We start from the raw sequence: 16,365 nt of genomic DNA, 5'->3' as shown, positions 1-16,365 counted from the left end.
AGCTAAGCACTCTTCAACTTCGTGGGGAAGTTACGGATAGTGGAAATATTTACCTTCCACTCCTATGTCTTCACAGCCACTACAGAAAGGGTTTCGATTTGGCTTTGACAGTCAGAAAACAAAAGTGTTCTAGTCGCTATAATAGCCTATGTTTATGGTTTAGAACAGAGAAAGCTCCGGAATGGAGAATTATATCCTACAATCATAAGAGGCCGAGGAGAACAAGAGTTGAGATGGTTTGGAAAGATGAAAGAGAGGAAATCGGAACGACTAAGTAGAAGCAAATCTAAACCCAATTTTGTGTCCCGTGTTGACCAAGCATATATCACCAGTCTTGTAAGACTAGGGCCTAAGCCCTTTTCCGGAACATTCCCCAGCATCTCTTGACTTAAATCACCTCTCACTCCATGTTATGGTTACTTCTCGTGATACTACCTTTCAGGTGCAAAACAACGATTTCTATTGTATTTATTTATTTATTTATTTATTTATTTATTTATTTATTTATTTATTTATTTATTTATTTATTTATTTATTTAGCATATGATGCTAATTTGGAGCTGATGCACACAATATTCGAGCATTATATAATATACAGTGAACATACTCTATATCCCTCCACATAGAGTTGGTGTCATGAAGGGCATCCAGCCGTAAAGCTGTGCCAATTGACCTGAAGTATCTACCCACAATTGGGAAGAAGGCCACAGTAAAGGAAAAACTGGACTGGAAAGTTGGAATTCTTCTCTATGAATTCCTTAGACAATCCGAGCTTCTGATATGCGGTAGTGCTATTTTAATTAGAACTGATACGCCCTGTAATAAGTCGCGAATGGTTTCTTCCCTCATAGGAAATCTATAACGATATATATTGTTCCTGTACTGTCCTTATTACTATCATCAAGGACCGTTTAATCATTACGTATACATTCAGTGGACGGGAAGGTCTGGTGCGTTACACGACACGGGGAGGTTGTGTGACAGCTGGGGTATACAGTAGTCCAGACCTACAGTAGTAGCAGTGTCCCTTCTATACAGAGGGCGTGGACGGGGGTGACAGCCTGGAAGGGGTGCTAGCGGGACAGTTGAAGTACCAGTAAGCTCTCTCTCTTTTTTAGGATAAACCCAATGATAGTTCAAAGAGAGCCATCCATTGTTCGCCTACCCTCTATGAAGACATAATAAATTCTACGAAGAGGGAGAACAAGAAGAAAATACTCTCAGGGGTAAGGAGAATAGTTGTTGCGTATGAGCAGAAGAAATTTTCCATTGCATTTTTCTCAATGACACCTGATTTTGTTCAAAGATACAGTAGGTGATAATTTTCTCTTTAAAATGTCGATGTAACAGAACGCATTTCATGTCGTATCTGATAAATTATTATTTTAGTCAGCTTTTCAATAAGTTAATTATTTGAGCTAGATTTAACTGTTTTAGTTTGGCTCCTTGGCTGAATGACCATATGGCCTTTGGTTCAGAGGATTTCCAGTTCGACTCCAGGCCGGGTCGGAGATTTTAACCGCGTTTGTTTAGTTCCTTTGGCTCGGAGCGTCAGTGTTTATGTTTGTCTCGATAAAAAGCTCTATGAAGTGGAATAAATATTCGTTGAGAGAGTTTCTTCAACCACAACAGACATTCTTTTCAGGGGTGTAGTCGTGCCAAGGCGGCCGCAAGTATAGGACTACTTTAAAATATCGCAAATTATTCTTCGAACATCAGCGAAAATCAACACGTAAATCAGGTTCCGAAAGAAAAATTCTTTCACAAACTACGCAAAGACTAGACAATAGCGCTTGCATTCGTACAAGGATTAGAAGTTTTCCACCACACTTGCGGCACATCTTCGCGTGAATGTAGTTTCAGTGTTATGAACATAATCGTAAATGAACTTAGAACAAAACTGTTGATAAGTTATATTTCGTCTGTGTTGTTCATAAAACTCAACGGACCGCCAGTTTCTAAATACCATACGTTAGGTGAGACACATTCAGCAGACGAGCACGAGTCACGAAATTCAGAAAAACGCGAACATGAGGAGGACAAGAAGGTATGGAAACTTTTGATTGGAATGTCTAGGCTACATAATTATGTAGACCTACTTTATTTGCATGTGATAAGTGTGGATTGATATTTATAATACTACTGCTTCTAGACCTATACCACTACTACTGCTGCTGCTGTTGCTGCTGTTACTAGGCTACATTACTGTCTTCTGAAGTGCCCTGGTACTATTATTTTACGACTACACCCCCATTCATCCTTCGAAAATTCAAGCAGGGTATTTGAAGAAAATGTTCTTCGACCTTGTCACGTTTGAGTTACGGTATCTAAATCTTCACTCTGCTTGAGGCGCTCATACTTATATTGTGGGCGAGCGATAGCCGACCGTCAGCGGCTTCTCACCCAAGCGACCGCGGTTTCAGATCCAGCCAATACACCTGATTCTTGAAATGAAAGTAGTGTTCCTGTAGCTAGGATTTACTTAAAACTGGAAATCTTGACGTTACAATTACGAAACCCAATCACATAAAAATGCCGACCCCGCGGTGTAGGGGTAGCGTGCCTGCCTCTTACCCGGAGGCCCCGGATTAGATTCCGGGCCAGGTCAGGGATTTTTACCTGGATTTGAGGGTTGGTTAGCGGTCCGCTCAGTCTACGTGATTACTATTGAGGAGCCATCTGACGGTCTAGAAAACCAAAAATTATGGTCGAGAGGATTCGTCGTGCTGATCACACAACACCTCATAATCTGCAGGCTTTCGGACTGAGCAGCGGTCGCTTGGTAGGCCAAGTCCTTTCGGGGCTGTTGCGCCATGTTTTTTAATCACATACAGTAAGACTACAAGCTTGCCTTTTTTAATGTGTGTAAATTCCAAGCACCCGATGTTAACTTAGGCCTATAGAATTAACAGTATTAGTATATTATTTAGCTAGCAAAGAGTCCGGCTCGTTGGATGAATGGCCAGCGTAGTAGCCTTCGGTTCAGAGAATTTCGCGTCTGATAAATTCCCCTGGATTAAGGACTGAATTGTATATTTGTCTTTATACCGTACATACTTTTTCATTTATACACAGCAAATCACACTGCAACTGCCAAAGAAACACCCATCCCTCCACATAGCCTAAGGTTCGCATCCGGCTGTACAATTGGGCCAGACACAGATCACTCCCGTGACCAGAACAGGGTGTGAAAAAAGTGTCTGAAATAGAAAGAAAGAAAGAAAGAAAGAAAGATGCAGTTAACCAGGACTGCTTTAAAGTATACCACTGGATTATGGGAATAACTTGAATATACTGACCAGTATTATTCAGTGAGAGAGGTGTAGACACTCCTCTTCTCAGTGAACGATTGAGACGAATAGATTTCCGGTTGAAATAATATTGGTTTCCCGTTCTCATACCAAGTAAATATACCACAGCTGTTTCCTTCTCAATCCTAGCCCTTTTCCATCACATTATCGCCGAATTCCTAACAGTACTAGTGTGAATTCAAGCCTCAATGTCTCTTGAGCATTGTAATCGTTCTGAAGACGGCATTTTGAATACGGATCTTGTAAGAGTCTTTTGGATAGGCCAGCGAGTAGTTGTATGCTTGCAATCTTACCAACATAACCCGTTAGCGATAGTTCCGACAGGTAATCCAATATAAATCGTACCATAAAACATAGGCCTACCTCCTAAACGAAACATTTCGGTCAAGGAAAATACACGTTCAGGCATGAAATACTGTACCCTTGGGAGGCAAATTGGGTGCAATACCCCGTCAAAGAACTCTTTTTGTGGGGGAGGGGATCGTAATAACAGAGTCACCGGCTTTCACGACAAAAGTAAAATTTTTGCTTGCCACAAGAAAGGACATGCTCAGGCAAATATAGGCCTAAGTTAAGCTAAATGGATAGGCCTATACCGGTACGTTAGGAGAAGTTCAAGAGTTTGCACACTTGGAAAGTAAAATCTAAACGGGATGGAGAAGAAAAACTGAAACTGTCAATAGAATATACTAATCAAAATTTGCATTCTATAAACGGAAAGATCTATTCATCTATCTATCTATTGGGGAAAATGCTAATAAAGCCTTTACGTGGAGTGTGGCAATATATGGATGAGAAAAGTGCTATGCGAAAATGATAAAAATCAAGTTAACAAACGAATACGAGATTAGAAGAGAAAATAGATGCTGTAAAGGGACGAATGCAATTAATTGGACACACGCTGCGGCACGAAAACTTGCTGAAGGAGAAGCTGACGGCAAGAATTGCAGCCCAATTGATAAAAGACGCTGGATGAACAACGTATGAGCGACTAAAACGGAAGTATGGAAATAGATGAGAGTGGAAAATTGTTGCAAACCAGTCTTCGGATTGAAAACTTTTGATGATGATGGAAATGAAATGTTTATCTAATGCAAACTCGCACCCGGGATTTGATTTCCCCTTGAAGTATTGCCTATGATGGCTATATCAAAAGTCTTACAAAACTATTAAAATAACGGGTTTTTTATTTTCACTGGCAAGTGTGAGGGAACTCTTGGAGTCATCCTCCCAGACAATCAAAGAATAATTAATTATCTTGAAGAAGCTTGTGATTTTGTAACGCTATAAGAGTTGTGAGACACGAGCAGGTACGGTCTACTAGGCCTACATGATAGATCAATGTAACTGTAGGCTATCTAATGAAAAGAAATGAATGTTGATTCGTCTGCAATATTCTCAGATAGCTAATAATAATAATAATAATAATAATAATAATAATAATAATAAACCAAACCCATGGCGCAATAGCCCCGAAGAGCCATGGCCTACCAAGCGACCGCTAGTAAGCCCGAAGGCCTGCAGATTATGAGGTGTCGTGTAGTCAGAACGACTAATCCCCTCGGCTGTTACTGTTGCCTTTCTAGACCGAGGCCGTTATCTCACCGTCAGGTGGCTCCTCAATTGTAATCACGTAGGTTGAGTGACCTGGAACCAGGTAAAAATCCCTGACCTGGCCGCAAATAGTACCCGGGGCCTCCGGGTAAGAGGTAGGCACGTTACCCCTACACCGCGGAACCTGCAATAATAATAATAATAATAATAATAATAATAATAATAATAATAATAATAATAATAATAATAATAATAATAATAATAATAATAATAATAATAATAATAATAATACAATGGTCTGAACTATTGTGTGCGGACATCTTGGTCTGATGTCATTTAGGCTGTCTGCGTGGCAATTTCGGGTTCTGGCTTACTTGACCAGATGATATAGGAATCAGAACTCTACCGGGTGACGTACTGATGATTTTAATCAAAGTCCTTAGCTTAACACTAAATACGACACAAGATATCTTTTTTTCGCCGACACCGTGGTGTAGGAGAGCAAAATGGCTTCTGCCTTTTCCCATCCTCACGTCGCCGAAGATCTCTACATGTTAGTACAATCAGCGGCAGAACAAACAGGAGAGCTATGCTGAAATTACCCACATGCCTTAGAATGTCGCCAGAAACCTGTCACTGCAGCGACAGTCCATGCAGCAAAATGGAGCCACAGCGCACACCGCGAGGGGATCACTCGCCCTTCTGAAGCAACACTTTAGAGATCGCTTAATTCCCACTCCCCAGATATCACTGCCCCAGAAGCCTACATATGGGGGGGGGGGGAAGGAGTGCTGAAAGCATTTTTCGGTTAGATGATCCACCCCGGAATGTTTCCGAATTACGAGAGAAGATAATCGTTCGTGTCTTTGCGACGACCAGTGTTCATCACGATGTTTGTAATTTCAGTAGCCTACTGTTTGATTTGCCACATAGGCTACTGTATAACATCAAACAACTTGTAATATTTTGCCCCATACTTTGGCTGGGTCGCAGCTGCGAACTATTTCGTATAGGCCTATATGGGAAACGGTACCTTACGGCCAGACGCCCTTCCTATGTGAAAGGACGTAGGCTAGTCTATTTACATATCTATTTACATACTCCTGTAGCGTATATTTCTTACCCGAGTGAGAGGAATTAGCCAGACGTGGTTAAAATCCACGACCCGGCTGGAAATCGAACCCGGAGCCCTTCGAAGCTAAGGCCAGTATGCTGTTAATTCAACCAAGGAGCCGGGCACTGGCAAAACAGGAATTTTCAAGAATATCCATACAGAGTAATCTGAAGGAATTAGAAGATAAATTGTCAAAAGGCCTACATGAGAGGGGATGTTGATTCCCTGATTGTTGGCTTTGTGTTTAAAGCCGTGAGAGATAGCTAGCGGTTGTGAGAATATGAGGTTCTGACGGCATTGTTAAAGTTGCTTTCCACTTTTATCGCGTTTAAAATAGGCCTATAAATGGACTAAGTGCTGAATATTTGTGTTTTAGGATGTTCTAAACACTTTTTTTTCTGTGTAGGTCTACCTATAGGCCTATTGTAGTCTATATAGACCTACATCCGCAAATCATCCTTTCTAAAAATGTGTTAGGGCCTACTAGAAAGTAAAATTCTTATGTTTTATTTGGATATTTGAATGAGTAAAATTAATAATCTAAAACCAGTCGAGCTTGTTGAATGAGGGGGATACCGTAATTATGCGTATGTTGAGTAGGCCTATTGAGCCCGAAGGCCGGTCTGATCCTCAACAACTCCACCATCAGCTTACATAAATGGTCAACGCGTCACAGAAGAGACATGCTTGGGAAATTAGGAGTGAGATAGTTTCCCGTTGGTTTTCTCGGCGAACCAGCCGATGCTATTACATATCAGTCTGTCAACTCCACTGAAATGCACGCATTAACCCACCCTATGAACGAATTGTACACACAATTCGTAACAGTGATGGGCTATAGTCTATAGAATAAGGAATGGCATTAGGCTACTAGCATCGCTCATACCTCAGTCACTCTCATATCGTCAAAGCTACGGATGAGACTGAGACGGGTCAATGAAAGTAACAGATTTGATCTACTCCATACTAGAAGACAAGCACTGTAAGCACTAGACACAGGACACAGAGGGATAATTACCATTTAGGCTATTAACATCATATTATATCGTCGCTCGACCGGTAAAAGGTTGTATTCCACAAAGCTCTTCCTATCAGTTATTCTCCTTAAGACTGGTCACGCCTCGCAGCCACGTATGGATATATGCAGTCCATCAGAACAAATTTTGTTGTGTTCATTTTCCCATGCCCATGTGTAAAGGAAAATGAACCTTACAGTACCGTACTATGGACTGCGTATCCATATGTGGCTGGGAGGCGTGACCAGTCTTAAGGAGAATAATTGATAGGAAGAGTATTGTGAGATACAACGTTTTACCGGTGAAGCGACGATATCAGAGATATGAGTAGACTAATAATGCAAGCAAAATTATCTTCTGCTAACGGCTTCCCTATACAAAGGTATTATAAATTCCGTTTCCACATGCAAAACATTAAGCATCATTAACAAGCAACATTTCTGAATTAAAAATGAATTCTGACAGTAACCCCCAGATTTATCGCCAACGGTTCACACCATGTGAACTTGCACGTAAACGTTTGAGGCAAAATTCAGATCAATGGCAACACAATGTCTGCAGAGAAGAAAACATCTACTCGATCAAATTACGATAGTTCAAACTCTTAACCGTGGAAGTGCCCTCGTATTTCTTGGAATTTCTTGGTCTTTATTAGTTTTAGGCCGTATTAATTGATATTTCTGATATCTAACTTAACGAAAACTCCGTCTATTTAATTCCTTAGTCTATAACCGTAACGTAAACAGATGTTTATGAGCGAAGTTGTCCAGTTTCTTTGTGCTGACTTGCTTTCGAAATAAAAATAACTTATGCAGAGTCCGGCTCCGTGGTGTAGGGGTCAACGCGTCCACCTGTCACCCGGTGGCCCGGAGCTCGATTCCCGCCGGGGTCAGGGGTTTTTAATTGTAAATGATTAATATCCCTGGCCTGGGGACTGGGGCTTGTGTCGTCGTTAATGTTCCTTTCCTCACATTCAACACTTTACACTTCCGCCATTTCCAAATACACGCAGGTTCACAAGACAAGGTGCAAAGTAGGGGCAAAAGATCTTGGGTCGATGCCTCGAATAAATAGAAAAAAATAAATTAAGCAGACCAATAGCGAGTTGTGCTTTATAATGAAGCACATGTGAAAACAAGGACAAACCATGACTTCTTCTCCTTCCTGTCTTTATATCCCAGTTATCTGGGGTTAGCACAAATGAGAATTAAGCACAATTTTACGGTCGGACGATGCCTTTCGTGACGCCAACCCCATGTATTCACTATTGCATGTTTCTGTGATGCTTGACAGTGTAACGTGTTGTGTGTTCTGTACGTTAATTGAAAAATGTGTATTAGGATGGAGTGACCAGACGTCCCGTTTTAACTGGAGATAAAAAGATAACATAATAAAACGTCTAAAATCCCACATTGGATTCGTCGTTAAATTATGTATCATTTTTTCTGCATTTACTAGAACTGTGATGTAACATATCAGTGACCTTATGAAATAATTACATCGAATTGTTCGAGAAAAGGGACCTTCTCTTTTTTTTTTCTGATTCTAGATCTATATGTATACCAACAATCAGTCCTCAACCTAGAGGAATTAACCAAACTCTGCTAAAATCCTTCGCCCGATCGGATATCGACCCGGGAACCCTCTGCACCGAAGGCCAACAGGCTGAACATTCAGTCAAGAAGCCGGATAAGGACAAAACAGAACAACCTAATTCAATTTAACATTTGATTACACTGATATCAAAGTTTATGTAGACCTGTACATTATTTTCTTGGAAAAATTGACTTTTCGATTAATGATATCTAAGTTTATTATTATTATTATTATTATTATTATTATTATTATTATTATTATTATTATTATTATTATTATTATTATTAATTTTCTAAACTATATCAATTCTACACCAGTACAGAAATGTGTTTGCTGAAAATGAAACAAAGATGGTTTGTTTAACGATGAATTATACCTTTCCCAGCTCTGCTACTGTAAAGCAGGAACACAATGCATGCAATGATAGAGTTTACTGCTGTACATCACTGATATCGTGTAATTGCTGTAGCAGGCTTGATAGTTATCGGTTATTCTGGGGTCGAAATGTAGGCCATGCATGAAGAGTCTTTTTTTTTTTTTAATCCATGCAGAGAAAATGGTTTGCGGGAGGAACTATAAAGTAAATACGTGGTGTATAATATCTTAGCATTAGGTTGTATCCTGATGGATCTACAGGCATTAGTATGCCAACCTTTGTTGCCTGATTAGCCCGCCTCACAGCCTGTAATGTTTGGATCGATGTGCGGCCATTTTCTTTTCACCTTGAGCCCAGGGGCGGAACTGGGGAGAAGTGGCCAATGGGCGTGCGCGGTGGGTGGAGCAGAAGCGCATGCGCGACGGGAGTGGCGGCAGGGGGAGTGTGAGTTGGGCCCCGCGCGCGCAGTGTGTAGCGTGGTGTAGTGCCGGTAGGACGTTGCGAACACAGCGGCTGTAGCGAGTGAGCAAGCCGAGCCCCTGGTAGCGAGTGCTGGTGCAGTGTAGCAGCGGTGGAGCGCGTGGCGGGCTCGGTCGCGGGTGGCTGCGGCTGGTGCTGGGGGCCCGAACCCGAGCCTTGTAGCGGGTGTCGTCTTGCCGGGAGTCCCAGCCCAGCAGCCACCCTGGCGCAAGAGCATCAGCGCCACCGAGTGGTGCCGTCCCTCGTCGTCAACCTCGGCCCCTCCAGAACCATCAAGATCTCTCCGGTCAAGACCGAAGACATGGCGGAGCAGCCGCAAAGTAAGTACTTTACACCTCTAATTCTACGGCCAGCCGCTTGTCGATTTCGTGAGAGAAAGACGACACTTCTCCTATTCCAAAATCGTCGGGAAATCTTCAGAAGAATGTGAAAACATTTTGTGAGACGTTGTTGATAACCGATGTTTCCTTCTGTTCCGTGAACCAACTCATAACTATATTTTACACTCTGACACCAGCGTATAGGCAACCTGTGACACCTGTCAACGAAGTTGTTATTGAAGTCAATCACTGAAAGAAATACCTTCTTTATGTTTTTGTTGCAAATACTTTAGGGCCAATATTTTATGCTATTCTGAGAAGATATTGCACGGATGCATTTTTAGTGGAGGGGAGATTGAGGCGGGAGTCTAATAAGGCTAATTATGTGCAGCCTCTGTTCACAACTAAGCTGAGAGCAGGTCTTCTACAGCAGTGACATCCCCGATGTAAACAAGCAGTTCGATCTTCTCCTATTACACTGTAAATCTTACATCGATGGCACAAAACAGGTAATGGTTTGTAAAACTATTAGGCCAAATTCGGATGGATTCATTTACAAAATTGTATATCACTCAATTTAATAACAGTAGACTAATAATAATAATAATAATAATAATAATAATAATAATAATTTTGTTTTTACATCCCACCAACTACATTGACGGTCTTTGGAGATACTGAGGAACCTGAACTGTGTTCATGTACGAGCTATAAATCTACCGACACGAAGTTGACGAATTTTAGCACTTTCAAATACCACCAAACTGAGCTGGGATCGAACTCGCTAAGTTTCAGTCACTCAACCGGACACATTCAGAGATATGCTGCCAGTTGCATTGTTTGATGTAACAGTTCTGCCCTAAATCACGTCTCCTGCTGTTAAATAAGAGCAAACGAAGTATGAACTGTAATTCGAAAGCGAAAGCTATCCGGGTCGTCCGGTAGACCACCCGTTTACGGTAGGAGTGGGGTGGGGAAAGGACTTCTTGTGTTTGACGCAGACAGCGCAATAATCCCTATACAGGCCATTTCAAAAGACGACAGAAAAGTGTGATATACCTCTAGTAACTGCAGAGAATTGTACGGTAGTAATTATAGGCCGTGGCATAGACGTTAACACGAATATGTTTTTTATACTTTCAGGTCGAAGTTTAGAGGTAGGGTTCTTAAAAAATATATTTTTCAAGCGAAATACGATTGAAGAAACGAATCAATTCGCTGAACAATTACTCTGAAAATTATACTAAGAAACTATTAAATGACAGTTGATTTACTTGTTTCTGACCAGTCGTAACACAATAGGCCTATAAAAGAGCAGGACGTTCTTAATTATGATATAAAATAAAATCTATCTTCGTAACATAATGTTCAAAAATGTCTGATGAAACGTGTTCGATGGATTTGTGGTTTATATCTCAGGCCGTAGTGATTTATAAGGGTTTGCCAAATACCACGGAAAATATTACGATTAGTAGTTTTCAATCCGTAATAGGCTATTTACTGTCTGAATATTCCTACTCAACAGTAAAGTGTGATACCAGCACGAGTTCCACAAGCAAAGTACACGGAGATGCTGATGAATTATACCTTTGCCCTCTAAAGCGAATCAGTGACAATAACATCATGACGAGACGTGAATAGAACTATGAGCTGGAGGGGTTCGAGGAAGGGGATTGCCAGCCACTGCCTACCTGCATTTCCAGGAATACGTCAAAAGGGATTGCAGCTCCTGCTGAATGTGACTAGCGAACTTAATTCCTCCTATAATGTTTATCGTTCCCAGTTTTATGTTAGAAATTAGGTTAACATAATGAGTTTCTGAATTTAGCCAGGATAGGCCTATCTATATTATCAGGTAACTCGGACTTTGCAAGTTTAAAATCAATTCCTCGTAAAATAAACAGAATGTTGTATTTATATGTTATTGAATATCCCCCAAATAAGTCTTCCTTGTATTGCTATTTTCTTCCCTTGAGAGACAATAACAAGGAAAATGTAAAAATATTGTTCTGTGATTTCGCTGTTTCCGTTTCAGCATGTCTTATGCTTGTTGTAAGACACACAGAGTAACATGTCTCACTCCATATAGGCCTAAAGGAATCTTAACTAAAAATATAAATACTACTAAGAGAATTTGCTTGAAAAGCCTTCACAGGTGAGATTATTAGGCCTACATTTCTTTGTTATGCTAATCTTTCTTATTCTCACTACCCGAAAGAAATTTTGTTGCTGATAGGACTTGCTTGGTGAAGTGATAATTAGGTAAAGAGGATTCACAGTTTCAGATCCTTTCGTCCATTGCCAAAGCAGAAACTTGTCAGAAAAGTTCGAGTTGGTAATGTCAATGATCCAACTCTTCTGGTAATGTAGACCTAGGCATTTCCAGATATTTATTTTATAGTGGAAGGCTTTTCGCGTTCCTCTTGGATTATTTATTTCAAGAAAGATATGTTATTTTTACCATTTCTTACGTTCAATCCACACAATCTGCTCTTTAGATTAACGGTAATGTGTTCGACTAGCAGATATCCACATAGGCATCGTAAGTTAACCTTAACAGACGTTTCGTTTTGTTTTCTCTGAAGAAACCAAAACTATTTTAATAACGATAAAATGTTTGAATCACATGTCTCAAGTCCCTAAGGTGAAAACAGAGCAACGAATTAATAATTCCAAGACAAAATTTAACCGTTGTCATAGATGATTAGATAAATGTTTAAGTATGCTATTTTATTTTATACTACACTGCAAGTTATAGCATTGCTTTTGACAAAATTGTGTATGTATGTATGTATGTATGTATGTATGTATGTATGTATGTATGTATGTATGTATGTATGTGATACCAACATGGGTTCCACAAGCAAAGTACACGGAGATGCTGATGGATGATACCTTTGCCTTCATAGCCTGAGTTCCACCATGTAAAACAAGACAATAAATAATAAATAAATAAATAAATAAATAAATAAATAAATAAATAAATAAATAAAGCGAATCAGTGACAATAACATCATGACGAGACGTGAATAGAACTATGAGCAGGAGGGGTATCACTTACATACAAAATCTTGTCAGAAGCAATGCTATAATTTGCAATGTAGTAAATTAAAATAGTATATTTAAACATGTATCTTAAGATCTAAGACAAGGGTTAAATTTTGTATGTATGTATGTATGTATGTATGTATGTATGTATGTATGTTAAAATGCTCTGAAGGAAGGATTTGAACCTTCCCCTGTCGAAAGCCTTATCATAAGTTAACTTTCAACAATTGCATGCAGCTGAGAAGTTTACTTTTGCGTTGCGTGATTTACTGCTTTGTTATTAGGCTGTTATTGCCTATTCTTTCACCGCTTCAAATTAAAATACATAATGGTTCTCTATTTGAAACAGCCTTTTGTATACGTTCGCTATATGGCCCAGCACAACAGATTATAGGATAATGAAACGGATTAACGCTTTATATTTTTGTAGGGAATAAAATTATAAAGCATAAAAAATTATTGGTCTAAAGCTGATTTATTAAGACAAGTGCAGTTTTTGATCAATTTCAGGACGATTTGTTGATAAAATACTTAGAATTAAGAAGTGCACTCCTTTTCCCTAGGAAATAGACAAAACAGTTAAGTTTATGGATAACAAAGGTCATGCCAGGACCTACTGTTACGAGCAAGTGAAATTGCGAAGCTTATAAAAGGCAATTAAGCACTTTCTTTTGTAGAAAAAATTGGTTAATTTTTGACTCCCCTGAAGTTGATGCACTGCCGATATTAACTTTATACCAGCACTCATCCGTAGATCAGTGGAAATACCCAGTATCACATAATTGTTCCAAATTTTATACTACAATGAGTGCTTCGGAAATATATTTAAATTTACATTCTGAATGTCAGAAAAATGTAAAAGCTGAGTATCTTCGTCGATTTTGCTTAGGAGCCTGTAGCCAGTATTTCACGGCATTATTGACTGGTCAAGAAGCATTAATTTTCCTCAAAATCAAGGGTTATTATTCAATATTTGAAAGGAGAGAAATAACTGCTTCTAAACAGCTAAACAGGGCTCTGCTGGTAAACTGATTTATAAACGGCAGTAATTTGTCTTCGAAAGTATGGTAGTACTGCATTTACTGTACATACGCAAGCGAGTCATGATTTCTTAGAATAATAAACTTAGCTGTAGACTAGTGGGTCCTATGACCTATACTGAAATATTTCAAATCACTGCCTTTGATGTGAAAAACATGCAGGATGTTACTTCACATGGACTATGTGGTTGGCGTTATCGAAAGTAAAATATCAGCCATATATAAAGAAGAATTAAGTTGAATAGAACTTTTTGATACTTCAGGAAAACTTAGGCGCGAATTCAGGATTATTTTTGGGGGGATGCTCAAGCTATAAATACAGTGGAGTATACGTTACAATTTCGTGATTCTGGATAAAATTTGAAATCTTACAGTACTGTATTGGAATGAAATCCAGTTCAATAAAAAGAAAATAATCATTGCTGCATAACACGAAACATATCGTCGTCAGTTTCTTAACAGTTTCCTTACATCAGAGCAATAGTGCATATTTTATTTAGACCAGAGAACGAAGTTAATATTATAGCCTACAATAGGCAAAATATTTTAGGCTAAATTTAAGAACAGTTTAGAAATTCATGATGTAAGGAACAGTATTAAAAGAATTAACGTGCTGACCTGAGAGGTGCAATCGGTTAGCTGTTTTTCTGTTCCCAACATAACGGATTCGATCCTGACTGAGATCGTTGGTATTTGAGGGTGTACAAATGCGACAACTCAATATCTTTAATTTCCGGTACTTGCAAAACAATTATTTCAATATCCTAGCGCTCGTTATACACTAGAGCAGTTGAAGGGATCTTAATAAATTATTCTTATTTTTACTATTATTATTATTAGGCCTATTGTTGAGTAAATCACTAATTAAAATATTGATACAACAGCTGTAAGATTTGATTCTGACTTAATTCTCCCAAGAATTGTTTCAAGTCTACCGTATATTCATAAAAATGAAAAATTAAAAAACCGAGCGAGATGTTCGTGCGGTTAGGGGCGCGCAGCTGTGAGCTTGCATTCGGGAAGTGGGTTCGAACCCCACTGTCGGTAGATGGTTTTCCGTGATTTCCCATTTTCACATGAGGCCATGCCGGGGCTGTACCTTAATTAAGGCCACGACCACTTTCTTCCCACTCCTAGCCCCTTCCTATCCCATCGTCGCCACAAGACCTATCTGTCGTCGCGCCGTAAAGCAAAAACAAATTGTAAAACAATATATAGGCCCTAAGTTATATTATATATAGGCCTATGTTTGTCATGATCATGAAAGTTGCAGCAGAAAGTTAGTACTTAACAACAATACCCCTGTTTTAAAAGTACCGTAAGCTATTTTCTTTTCCTTCAGGATTTCGGAGAAGTGGGATAAAAATCAAAATAAATTCTCGAAAAAGAGTATACCGCTGTAAAGGTCAAAATAATCTATAATTCACCACCTCTGTTATACATTATACAGGAGTATACGCCTACATGGCATGAAAGGATAGGGTGGCTAATATTTTGAAATGCATTGCAAGGTAAATCATCAAGTAAATATGAAATAACCTGCCCTGATTATTTGCAGAATAGTTAAGTCGTTTACATTTGTAGGCTGTAGAAAAGCAAAAGAAGGGTATTTAACACACAAGACAGAATCAGGTAGGCTGTAGGGATTGTCTGCAATAACACTACAGTACTTGTAAATGACGTTAATCTTCAGGCCAACACCAGATATTCAAAGCACCCATTTTTCTACGCCTATATGTAAGAGTGTTTATGGCAGGCCATCATTTTCCTCCTACCCCCATACTTAAAATGTCTTGCCAAGGCTATATTTTCGTAATTGATTAACTGAGCAAACGGAGTTGCAGTTATATTTTATCTAGAGTGATCGACCCTTGGCTCAGTCCTGGTTGATCAACGCAGCAAGTTTCTTTTCAGCTTAGTAATGCTAGAAGCGTTACCCGGCTTAAGTGACGGTGCCTATTACTTGATTTACTCCTTGAAAATACCTACATCAGAAATAGGCGAAACATCGATGTTTCAGAGAAGTATAATGTCTGGAAAAAATTTCGGTAGGTATATTAATAACTGAGTTGTTGCTTCCAGTACTCTAAATAAGACGTTGCATGTTCACCGTTCAAAGCTATTGTTGTCATGTAAGCCGTTTTATTGTACAAGTAATCCTCGAATCTAGCCTGGGGATTTTGCCACCTAAGCTGTTGCCTCTATCGATAGCTAAGTGGAAGCTAGGACCCCCTACTGGGTGGGGCTTCAGTCTGATGTTTCAATTGACTCTAAAGAATGAGAGTCCCTCCCCTTTGCAGACGGTCGTGGGTAATTACAAGCTAGCCGCTGGGCTGCCCCCTAATTGGGACTCTCTTTGTTGTTTATCAAAGAGTAAAATAGCATGGCAACAAGGGCTAATTCAGCCAAAGAGACCGCCGAGCTACCGTCCCAAGAATGTGAAGTGATGGGGGTCCCCGAATTGTTACGACCATTATCACGCCTGCCTTGGAATAGTGGGAGGTCTGAGT

The 16,365-nt window shown here is 39.6% G+C and overlaps 1 protein-coding gene across 1 annotated transcript in view; it reads left to right on the top strand.

The window, feature by feature from the left end:
- Window positions 1-9,461: 9,461 nt before the first annotated feature.
- Window positions 9,462-16,365, top strand: part of tup (LIM1_Isl and LIM2_Isl domain-containing protein tup) — a 508,313-nt gene continuing 501,409 nt past the window's right edge. Inside the window, exon 1 of the mRNA XM_067142241.2 lies at window positions 9,462-9,767. Within this exon, the coding sequence (XP_066998342.1) occupies window positions 9,749-9,767 (19 nt within the window). The 5' untranslated portion in view covers window positions 9,462-9,748. The remainder of the gene's footprint in view (window positions 9,768-16,365) is intronic.

This window comes from Anabrus simplex, chromosome 1 (assembly GCF_040414725.1).
Source record: "Anabrus simplex isolate iqAnaSimp1 chromosome 1, ASM4041472v1, whole genome shotgun sequence".
Taxonomy (NCBI): domain Eukaryota; kingdom Metazoa; phylum Arthropoda; class Insecta; order Orthoptera; family Tettigoniidae; genus Anabrus; species Anabrus simplex.
This window is presented reverse-complemented; position numbering and strand designations above follow the sequence as displayed.